Raw genomic sequence first — 12,428 nt, 5'->3', positions numbered from 1 at the left:
TGGTGAATCCAAAAGAGAAACTTTTGCATATTTTTGTTACACTCCAGATGCAGTGGATCAGCCTCATTCTAAATGTCAACATTAAGCCAAAAATTCGCTTCAGAGCATTAACATAAGATAGTCGGAATCGTCTATTGAACTCGCCTTGTTATTTCTTCTTTTAACTGCATGGGATCTGGAGGGTAGAACTTGACCCTGAAACACAGCACCATTGGGTTGACATCTGAAAAATACAAAACAGACATAAAATTAGACAACTGTCGAGTGAAATCTGTGTTTTTATAAAGGCTCCTTTTGTTTTCTATGAACTCTCTTGAGGTTTGGACACATCTGATTACTATTTCATGGCCAAACCATGCCGATCTGCGTGGACCAAACCCCTCTACCAGCCTCTAGCACTGTTCAATGTTGAAACAAAACCAATACCATCTTCAGGAAAAGGTGGGAACGGACCAAACTTTTTCCAATAAAAAAATATTTCCTTTTTATAAAGCCCTATATTTTTGTAATTACACATAAACGTGAATACAGACATTTTAGGGTTTACAGTATCTCAATCTAAATTTATCCCAAGCGGCACATCTAACATGTCTAATGGACTCGTACTATAGACTCGTACTAGGAGCAGCTCTTATGAAGATGAAACTCATGTTTGCTCAGCTAATGTGATGAATGACAACGAATGACAAGGCAGTAAATTTCATATCGTGATCACACATCTGTCAATTGAATAAAGCCAGATCAGCCAGTTGATGGTTCAAAGTTGGGTTGGCCACAATCTGTAGTGCATTCGGTATGTGATTCTGTTGTGTAATGCACTCGAGACATTGGGCAACTGAAGTTGACAAGAGCCTATTCTGGTTGTGCCGTATTTCTAGCCAGATTTAATCTTGCCTTCATCTCTCATGCCATTCCTTTGGGAACCCACTTTGATTGAATTTGATGGGTTCAATCTATTTACAGCCACATCTAGAAATCGCTGATTTTATCAGAGAGAAATGAATCTATATTGAAGAGCAAAATTGTCGGGAGGCTGGGATAGACCCAAGAACGGCTGTTAACATCCATATTTTAGCGGGATTCGGTAAATTAGGCAGAGGCAACAGATTGTATTGATTTCTGTCGAAGCTGCCTGACAGGATTCAGGGTGGGGCCTTTGAAATATCGAGATGTCAGGACAATTAAGTAACCTCTTTCAGCCACTCACATTGCTCTATTACATTAGGGACAGCCACAAACGCTTATCGCTTTTATCCCATCAACTATTCAAACCCCAGAGGAAAGAAGGAAAATATAATCTAAGAAATGTCATACATTTGTATTACTACTTCATCTATTGGGTAACTTGGGCTGGCGTAACTTGGCCCACTAAATGATTTGTCTGATTCTATCACCATTGTCTACCACCGAGGGATGGTAGAATTCCCCAAACTAATCCTGCAAGTTTGTTAAAACAAACATCAAACTCTTCTCTATTGCTTAACAAAAGTCAAGTGTGACTGGTTATAAAGCAGAAGATGGAACAAAGCAACAGCAATTGGCCTGACATCATGCAGCTTGTGATATTGAACTTGTCTTGAACAGCTGAACACAACTCGAATTAGTTTTGGGCTGCTGAAGTACATGTACACAAGAGGCAACAAATCCATCAGTTTGGTCAACCCAAGAGTAATTACCCTGCCAAACCGATGCCTAGCTGTCATTCCAGTAAGCCCTTCCGAAAGTCTGCCGACACTAACCCCATCAATCAATATGGAATCCGTCCTCAAGAGGCCCATGCAACAAATGAAGTACGAACACTGACCACTTGAGAGCCTTAGGATGAAATTGGCTGATGCCGCAGCTGTGTGGCAGGCTTATCATATTGCATTGTTTGGCAATATCATATTCGAACTCCATTGCAGAGGTCTATAAAAACTAATCAGTCATCCTGAATACCTCAAAGACTGTATGGAAACTTGCTGACCATTGCTAAGGTGAATTGGGAAGCAGTTAGAGACAGACTACTTTTAATGAAATCAAACCCATCACCTTGTACAGCGCACATTTCTCTCAGGCTATTCCGCTCCAACATATATGTCACTACCAATTTAAATATTGATTTCTATAGAGTTCTCTTTCACTGCCGTTTGCTAGCCATAGTCCCCAGGAGGAGGATTATTTTTAAAATTTGGTCATCAAGCCAACCTCATTGACTCCAAATTCTCTACTAATGCAATTCCCTATGGATTGGTGCAAAAGATTGATAACAGATATTGATACGAGTACAGTAACTACGTCATTACAAGACTGCCAATATTACCGAAGTCACTTGACTAAATACATGGTGCAATGGCCCCCTGTGAGTGTAATGGTAAAGAGAATGTCCTTCAATCTGCTTACATGCCTAATCACATGAGACAAAAAAACTCCTCCAGCAATCTGCAGTCTGTCTGCTGCTCCTTAGCAACTAAAATAAGAAACCTGTACATCAGGAAAATCGCGTTTGTCAAAGTGTAGCTCTACGTGACCAGTCCGTCATGATAACGATGTCTCGAGTATGCTTGAACACATTTATTACTTCCTGAAGCAATTGCCAGGCTATTATGGTCATATCGGACATATTCTCCAGAGGCATTGACAATAGACACGCAAGTTACAGAACATATTTGGAAACGAGTACGACTGGCCTTTTTGTGATATGGCACGAAATATCGACCAAGCCGCATTACGACACAAATATGAGCGTGTCACTTGTTTTCAGATGGCTCAATGCATGATGGTTTACCAAAGGCAACTGAAGGGAACATGTTCCAAGAATGAGATCAACCAGGAGCACATTTCCTGAACTTTCAAGGCACATCATTTTACTCCATCATTTGTGAAGAGCCTGTCCCTATTCAGACAGAGTTCTCCTCATTTTGTGATATGCTCTTGCAGGATAAGTATAAGCTGGTGTAGGACCTGACAATTCTATCCTCAAAAGTTGTACTCTGTTTTCGTTTGAAAGGCTTACACAAATCATACTGTTCAAACAAACCTCTGAATTCCTTCCAAGTTTACCAAATCGTAATCGTAATCAAAACGTTGCTTTGTGGACTAAAATATTCCTTCATGTCTCCACAACTCCATCCAAGTAACCTGAGGACAAACGTTTAAACCATGCCACCAGGAGATTTATAACACTGACTTGTTGGAGCACGCAACTGCATCCCAGCGGTGTTGGACATAACCCTTATCTCATGCAAGCAGGTTGTCGATAACTCAAAGTTAGGAGGTTCCTCAGAGAGCCTAATTAGGACGAAAAGAAGACAAAGATTGATGAAGGGAGCCTTAGATCGAAAACAACAGGGGATAAACGTACAACGTAAGACCATTCGTACAACCACTAGCTTCAAAAAGGCAAAAACCAATTTCCAAGATGGCCGCCTCGAGGCCAGAAAGTAGGTCATATCGCGAAAAAGAGAAATAAGTCTGGGCATATTGCCCAAAGCTACCATCACACAAAGTTTTAGCCATCTAGCCCTAGCGATGATGAAACTTGCTCCGCTAACGGACATCGACGACGGACTATCGAGGGCTAAAAACCAGAAATGAAACTTTGATATATTAAAAGTTATCACAACAACACCAACAATTCTTCGAAACATAGATCCTATCAACACTTGAACTGAATTTGTTAAAAAAGTATTCAAATGAGCAAAGGCACAAACTGTTTCAAAGCGGAGGAAATAGACATGAAAGAAATGCATAGATAAGAAAGAGCATCTTAAAGAAATGAGGCTGAATGCATTGAACAGTGAAAAGATGGATCCCAATATTAGCATTGATCAAAGTATTTTTCAACAGGGGCAGAAAATTACATTCATTGAAGTGTTGTTCTACTTAACAAATGACTTTTTTTGTGTTTTCTGCCCAAATATTAAACCAGCTGTTATTTTAGATGAGGCCAGCACTTCCTTTTGTTTAGGTGTCGCTTGCAGTTGGCTCCTAAAGATTTTAGCCCAGTTAACATCATGGACGCCCGGGTGGGAGGTAAACCTTTAGCATATTTAGGAGAAAGATGCGCTCTCAGCGATCCTGTATTAGCAAAGTCTGGGTTTCTTCTTCTTGAAATCAACGCTCATTCTTGAGATAACAAGCAGTGTATATACAGCTGTTTCCTATTCTATCTGTCGCATCCTCCTATTTTGTTGAAAGATCACCGATATTGAAGAAGCAAAAGCAGCCAGCTGCTGCGTGACATAAAAGCAGGTTCAAAGGAGTAATCGAATCGGAGCAGCCACAGAAGTTGTTGAATGATTGAGTAGGTATCGATTATAGATGCCATTATTGAGTCGTGATAAGTGCTTCACTTGTGAGATTCTCACTTTGGATGAAGAAAGGCTGTCTGGAGGGCAATGCAAACAGGCAATTTTTGTTGCTGTAACCTGCGAACATATTTGCATGCAGCAAAACTCTCTCATCTGCAGTGGTCATCGCAGGTTCCTATTTACTGGCGAATGCCGCAACAGCTTACAATGGAGATACCACTATAGATCTCTTACCTTTCCACATATTTTTTCTGGAAGATCATAATTTTTTTCTTATCATGGTTCACCAGACACATTCATTCAGAAACTTTAAAACCGCCAATTGGCAATGATCAGATAATCATTTTTATCAGAACTATACAGATTATGCCTTCCAAACTACTCATAACTTCCACACAACTCGGTATAATGATAACTTCCCTGGGCATTGCCAATGGCATTATTCTCAAGCGCCAATCATCCATATTATCAAAAGAAGACATAGTAATCTTCTTTGATCCCAGACATACTTATCTCACCACGGGCAATTGCCAGTTGTCGGGCTTGCAGATAAATAGCGATCGGAATGAAATAGGTTCCTCCCTGCTGGTACCCAATATCATAGTGACCCTTCACGGTCAGAGCGCAGCACACCACAAGGGTAGGACAATCAACGGAACTTGGCGAACTATCAGAAGTTGGTCATCAATGCTATGGCGTATCAAGGCACAGGAGGACGTCATTACGCCAAATAGATCAGATATCATCCTGAAGAGGTCGCTGACAACCATTGTTCATCGATTTTTTAAGGAAGGGATCGATGTTTGTAATTTCGATCAACAACACTTGTGGACTGGCAATCGATGAATACAAAACTACGTTGGTGGAACTCTTGATTTGCTGAGTGGTTTATCGATAGGGATGTCACAAAGAAGCCAGAAATATAGTCATAGATCTGTGAAACTAGATGAATCTGTCTGAATAGGGGAGATAAGTTGAATGACAAAAACATTTTTCACTCAGAGTTTAGTGCATTCATTATCATATCCTGCAGCCATGCGGCCGTTGGGGTGACCCTGAGATAAGGCAGATCAGGTCTATGTCTCGTGATAATGGCTAATCTAATTGCAGAGATCCTGTGAAGAAAGCATTGTAGCTATAAATGTACATCCCAATGTGTATTCAAAGAAGGTACATAACATGATTTCCCCGAGGCATTCAAGAGCTGCCATCTTTAAGGAGACTCAGTAAATATCAACAAAGTGTGCTGGCCTAGCCTTATTGCGAGACACCTCCTTTAAGACCTACGCACCACATCAACTATGTGATATCAATATTTCAAATCGGAATTAATTAGGTCCGTTGCGCATATCTGAAGTGCAATTCAGATACAGCTAACGAAGAGGAAGAACATGTTGATGTCTTGCTCCAAGAAAATCAATGTGCTTCTATTGAAATCAACAAGACTGTCAGAGATCGCTCTGTCACGCGTAACAGCTAGCTAACTGTAGAATTTAATCATGACAGAGAACTTTAAATTGGAACGCACAGTTTAATTAAAATGCTGCAAACTAGAGGAATGGACTGATATTCTTGTTGTTATGAGCGTATAACTCTGCAACACCATACGTGCTCAGTATTCAATACATGAGATTCACGATGCAATCTCTAAAAACGTTGTCAAGCTACTCTTGGCATGCGCACTCAGGCTGGTTGGAAGAATGCTGATAATGGGTTGAGTCGCCAAGATCTTGCAAGTATATCAGACTTATTTTCAAGAGGCATGTACCAAAATCACAGATTTTCATGACTGTACGTTTTCCTAAAAGTGAGGATATTGAAATGAGATATTGTTTGGAACAATTTAAGCCCAGGAGCCGCTGTGAACATAAATGTACTGCCGGCTGATTTCTTCACTGTAGGGCTATAATTGTAACACTTCACCTTACATTTCAATATACATCCATTACATGTAGGTGTGTATACAATGCAGCTAGTCTTCCTAGCTGCAGACGTAAGTGATTTATCAGAATACAGGTTAGCCCATTGTTTTCACCAACTAATAAACCTTGGATATGAAACCATGCATTATTGATGGATATTTTGTGCATTATTGACTTGCATCAGGCTGTATAGTTTCTCATCTGTTAGTGTTGAAATACCAAAGCATACACCTTGATATAACCATAATGGCCTGTCTCCACTAGAACATTTCTCCCTGCAGTGGTGGCCTTAGTAGAAAGGCACACAAGTGGAACCATGCTTTCTGAAATTTCCCAGGACAACGGGCAAAATAAAAGCAATCAAATATCATGAAGTGGCAACTTACTTTTCAGCTGTTTATAGACTGACTTGACCGGATCTAACCAATGCTGGAAAAGAAAGAATAGGAATAGGTGAAAAACTGGAAATGTCTCAAAAATGCAACACTTACAAGCCTTGCCTGCCACCAGTGCACTGCTCGTAGAAATCCAGTACCAAGTGTATAACTGTTTCTCGCCCAAAGTTAACAAGTAACCCTCATCAGCTGCATCTAAAAGATGAAATAAAATGGAATATCTTGTTGCTTCCATCTCATCATCCAGTGCACATAGAGACCCGAAAGGTATAGTGTTGAGTCATTGATGGTCTACATGCCCACTCAATAAAGAAGCCAAATGGACAAAAAACTGCTTGTCGATATATAGTCACTTTTTATGCAGGGTCTGCCTTCAGTAGTCACAGTTAGTTTTGTTTCTCTTGACCTTGGAACACCCTAAATTAGTGGCTAATCAATTCAGTAAAATTATGCCATAAACATGATATGACATGTGTACAGCCATTTGACACTTATCAGAAGTGACATAAGCAAATTCAGCAGCAACCAAACTGACTATATTTGATCCCAGGGGAGATGAAACTCATTGATCAGGCAAGATAGTATCACCCCAACAGTGTTTCTATGGTTTCTATTGACCTTGAACACACCAAATGACAGGCAGATCAACGCAGTTGCATACTCAAGTATACTTTGTAAACCCTGCATAAAATGAGCATAACAGTAGCGTTCACTTGACACTGATCTTAAGCAAATTCAACAGCACAACCAAGCCAACTTCAGCATTCCGGGAGGAAGATAAATCTCATTGATCATGCAAGACATGCATGGCTATCCATCTTCACACCAGCGCACTCAAGATGGACAGATGACAAGCCCATGCAACAGCATTAACTAGCTGTTCAATGGTTGATAACATCAATATTCTTCTAGTGTTACACTCTCCAAACATCCTGACTTAACCAGGGTTTTATAAAAGGTTGCGCTTTTGCGCAGCACTTATTAAGGGACGCAAGACCAAAGATTTCCTTTCCTTGCTGCTAATATAAAGAATGGTCAGAAGAGAATCCCATTTTACCTAGAAAAAAGAATTCATTGCCAAAAACTATCACTTCATAAGGAAAGTAGCCTGAAAGCTCTTCCCTGACAAATATTATAAAGCACCAAGACCAACAAGCCGATGATCTCGAGAGCTGCAAACAGCAGGGATCAAAAGGAATCCATAAACTTCTACAGACGTATCTTTTTAATGAACTAACTGTCCCTCAAAGAGTGTTCCATAATCAAATTCTGTGTCTTTAAAGTCAAGAGTATCGTTTTGCTCAAGTCAGAAACTGAGTTAGAAAATTACGCTCTGGATCAGATCAATTGAAGTCTCCCTGGATAACTCCTTTTAAAGCTTCTGGTGATGTTATAAAAGGAATGTAACTTTCCTCAGCTGTAACAATTGGTGGCACCATCCAAGTAACCATGGTGATTCAGTCAGAAATAGTAACATCATTATAGAAGTTCTAAATCAGGCAAATCACACAGAAAATGTTACCAACCAACAAAGGATTTTATAATGCAAACTAAAAAGTTGAAGTAATTTTTAGGAATCTATGTATTGAAAATGTCAAATGAATGAAAATATCACCCAGCAAAGTTATACCCCTTTGAACTGCTGGCAGTATGAGTATCTGAGTTGATAAAGAGTCGCCTCCAGAAATAACCAATGAAACAGGAAAATCAGAAGAAAATAATCTTGCTTTCTCGTTAAGTGACATCAATGCCAATGGTTAGAAAGGCAATCATGTAATTTGACGAGAGTTCCCCAAGCTACAGCACCTATCTGATAGACCCCACTTGGCAAACAATTTCATAGGCGTTTGACAGCTAAGTGCTCCTAAATTCTACTGAGGGAAGTAGGGATTCCAACAGGCAAAATAGTGGCATAAGAGACAAATCCAGCCACTCCCGCAAAGGTGAAATACTTTGCCTTTAAAAATCACCTCGCACCACAGGGTAAACAAAAACACTAACTGTGTGACAGATGTTACAATTCCTATTGGAAACCAATAGTCAATGTGCTAGAAGAAGTGCCAGCACTTCATGATCCCACGGAAATGTCAATCAGACGTCAGCTTGCCTCTGATGGAGAGCATCTTTGTGAAAGAATGAAAGGCAAATGTGACAAGCGAGGCATGCAGATCAATCTCATCCAAGTCAGCCAAACACTAGCGCGGTAGGGGCTCGCCATGCCTTTTATGTTTATACGTTTATATGCCAAAGAAGAGAGAGAAGAAGACACATATGATTGTCGGCAGCCCAAGATTTTAAATTATATGAAATGTTGATCCAATGGCAGTTGGGCAAGATTCGGTCCACTGCAAGTAATGACATTTTCATCATATGAATAATCTAACCACCTTGTTTTATGAAACAAGCATGTCTTTGAATAAGCAGGAAGTGAGACCTAATATTGATGTACTGGCGACGAAGCTGGTAGATACAATTCATGGTCATGACTGATGAATATTGAATAATTTACAGAATGTGATAACGTAACAATCTGACGAATCAGCAGGTGTATGGACTGATGTTGCGATGGCAATTAAATGTTGTCCACATCCTGGGAAAGCAAGCTGCCACTAAAGGGAGGCTGGTTGGTCCCAAGTGTGAGAGTGTTCGGGGTGATCGACTGCTTCATTTAGTATAGGGAGGGGGTGACTATAATGGCTGCAGTTATTGAGCATTTAACACGGCCTCTGCATGCGGTTACATTACTTCTCAATAATTTTGAATAAGAGGTCTTTGCAAAAGGCCGGAAAAAAAATCTCAATATTCTTATGTCACAGAACCAGAACATTTCTCAAGAAATGTTCGTCCAACATATTATTGCACCTTCCCAATAAATGAAATTGATAACCAAGTCACGGACAAGTAATCCAAGCCAGGAATGGTCATCAGCAATGCTTCAAAATCCAATCAGCCAATGTCTGCCTCATCTCCTAGAGCACCACAGAATAGGAATTCATGACGCCAGGAGCTTATTTCTAAGAGATGAGGAGAAAGGCAGTTGTATAGAAGACTTGCCTCAAAGTATCCTTTAGCAACCGACCAGGACACTACAGAACTCAGAGTATTATTATCAGCTGCTTGAATCAGTTCTTGCCCATGAAGACTCCCTTGGCCTTTCGCTGTCAATTATTGCCCAGAGACTTTTTTTTCTGCATTTCATGGATCGTTCCAATAAAACAGCTACTCATGGTAGACCAGACTGCATGCAAGCTGTACTGGAAGCTCTTTTGTGTCATCCGGCCAAACTGGTGAGTGATGGACCCAGCCATAGTTAGATGCCCCAAAATGGATTAGCCTTATTGTTACAAATATTCTGCGCAAAACGATATTCAAACAATGAAGCGTATCAATAGTGACAAGAATTACATCGATGATTATTAGCGGATCATTTGGAGACTCATAAATCGATAAGATTCGCAAATTAACACAGTAATTAGCTTGCTGCTAATCAATTCTTTGGCTGTAATTTGATGTCTTCTAATCATCCACTTGCGGCTTACTTTTCTCATTCCTGCAAACAAATCATCAGCAAGTTTAAATGGATGCATGCTATCATAATCAACGGCCCAAAGATTGCTTGTACTGGCCTACCAAAGAAGCCTAATGTGACATGACTTGCATCCCTTCTTCCAAATCTGCTAAGGCATGAGTGGCAAAAGAAACAGGAATGATATAAAGGCTTTGTTGTTCTAAGCTCCATACTCCCACAGCAGGCCTTTGTATCATTCCTTTTAATCAATCAGAGTGAGAAACTATGGGAGGATGTAAGTTCCTACTTTATACATCGACTACTATTTATGAGGCACTCCCTTCTGAAGAGTTAAGCGTGCTGGGTAAGATATGCTAAGCTCATTATTGGAACCAGTGGCCTAACCAAATAAAGCCATTTGACTAGATGACATATGGTGATATAGGAACCGCCATTTGCAAAATACCCTGTTCAAGGTGTCTGTCACCTTGGATACAGTGTACTGTTTTAGCATAATACCAACCACCATAATGTGTTCATTAGGACCATCAACTGACATTCATTTACATTCACAAGAAATTCTTGTCACCAATTTACTGGAGAATATGGTGGCCTACCTAGTTCAATGTGAACTGCCAGCTTCGGTGATTACTTTACGTACTCCACATATACATGATATAAAACATGAAGAATTAAAAGATAACATAGATCGTCAAGACAATACTAAGAATATTCAAAAGTGAGAAATATAGTCATCTAGTTCAAAATCAATCAGCATTGCATTCCATAATTATAACATGTATCATTATTCAAAATGTTTTCCTTTTTGTTTGAAATTGAATTAAAACTGAATTGAAGGTGATTGGATTGGAATTCAAACCTTATAGTAGACAATTAAGCCATTCATCACAGCGACCTGTAATATTTGTTGCAAGCAGCAATAAATGCCTGTTTGCAGGGGGTCATGGCAGGACTGCTCGCAACAAGAATCAGTCATCTTTGCAACCTGTGATAAATACTGAATCCAGCAACTTCTGATTTTACCGGTGATTTTTTTTGATAATTATTGCTGGTCCTTGTGATAAATATCACTGTTTTGCAAGGTGTCTAAAGGATGGTAGGTTCCCAAGATTGGAAAGGGGAGTTATCTAATCTACCAAACCAAATAGAGACAGCCTGTTCATATCCCTGGGCAAGGCACTTTCTATCCATAAGCTTCCGATCACCAAAGAATACAAAGACTATGGGAATGGGAATTTGCTATCATCAGAGTATGAAAAATCTCAGTACAATATCATCACACAAAGAAAACAGCATGGTGAGGTAACAGAAATCTGCTTTTAAAGGGAGGCTATAGGCAGCAGCCAGCTGGTGACCCCAGATTAAGTTACATAAGTTATCGAAAGATGTCTTCATTATTTCTTTGGAGACGACCAATTTGACCCCTGGCTCCTGCCGAAAGTCCCCCTCAGCAACAGCAAATACCTCTTTCAATGGATCATCTGAACAACTAAGAAATATATCACAGACATGGACCTATTCTCCAGCTTCCCTGGGGTCCCTGGGTATCTAATGACAGCAACAGGACACCAACCAATACCCCAATTGATTTCACCTTGCCATTCTGACACCTCATGATGTCAATATTACTTCTGGAGATCGATAAGATGTCGGGTAGCGTTATGTTGAACAGCAATCTGTCACATCAGATGACTGCCTATATCCGTGCATGCTTAGTAAAAATAACAGAAGAGTGCGAGAAGCATCCTTGTAAAATCCTACGATGCTGATGCCAAGCCCTACATTCGTAAGATTCAATTTGATCTACTATACCTGTAAATATCTGGGGGGGGGGGGGGGGGGTAATCAAATGACAAAAGTCTAGAAAGAAGAAGTGCACAGAATGGTGCACTGCAATTTGAAGGTTACTTATTGCAATGCAATACTCGTTGCCAGGATGCATTGAAAGGACTCAGCGATCTTGCAGCTTTGTGTGTCAAGATGAGTGTACTTGACAGCATTGTCAATAATCTAATACTTCAATATTCAGATTTGATCAGGGAGCTGTATTAAGTGGGTTTGGAGCATCAAATGTGATTGACATCAGCTTAGACTGTTAAGAAGCATTGATGTAGGGCAAAATTTAGGACATCATGAAAATATAATGAAATGATCGAATATATTACGGCATAGGAAAGAAGGATTTAGAAGTGCCAGTGCAATTTTCATAAGGAAATTTATATTAACCCATTACACAAAAGCTAGCATGGTGCAGAGCAAGAGTTTAGAAAACTATCCAATAAAATTCTCC

At 40.0% G+C, this 12,428-nt stretch overlaps 1 protein-coding gene across 17 annotated transcripts in view; it reads right to left on the bottom strand.

Annotated features, from left to right (window-relative positions):
- LOC135482789 (FERM domain-containing protein 5-like) overlaps positions 1–12,428 on the bottom strand; it is a 54,053-nt gene that overhangs the window by 26,727 nt on the left and 14,898 nt on the right. For all 17 annotated transcript variants that reach the window (XM_064763151.1, XM_064763155.1, XM_064763159.1 and 14 more), the window contains 2 exons: positions 6,601–6,643; positions 145–223 (listed from right to left, as the gene is read on the bottom strand). In XM_064763151.1, coding sequence (XP_064619221.1) covers positions 145–223; positions 6,601–6,643 — 122 coding nt within the window. The remainder of the gene's footprint in view (positions 1–144; positions 224–6,600; positions 6,644–12,428) is intronic.

Source organism: Lineus longissimus, chromosome 2 (assembly GCF_910592395.1).
Source record: "Lineus longissimus chromosome 2, tnLinLong1.2, whole genome shotgun sequence".
Taxonomy (NCBI): Eukaryota; Metazoa; Nemertea; class Pilidiophora; order Heteronemertea; family Lineidae; genus Lineus; species Lineus longissimus.
Note: the sequence above shows the minus strand (reverse complement) of the source record. Positions and strands in the feature narration are given on the sequence as shown.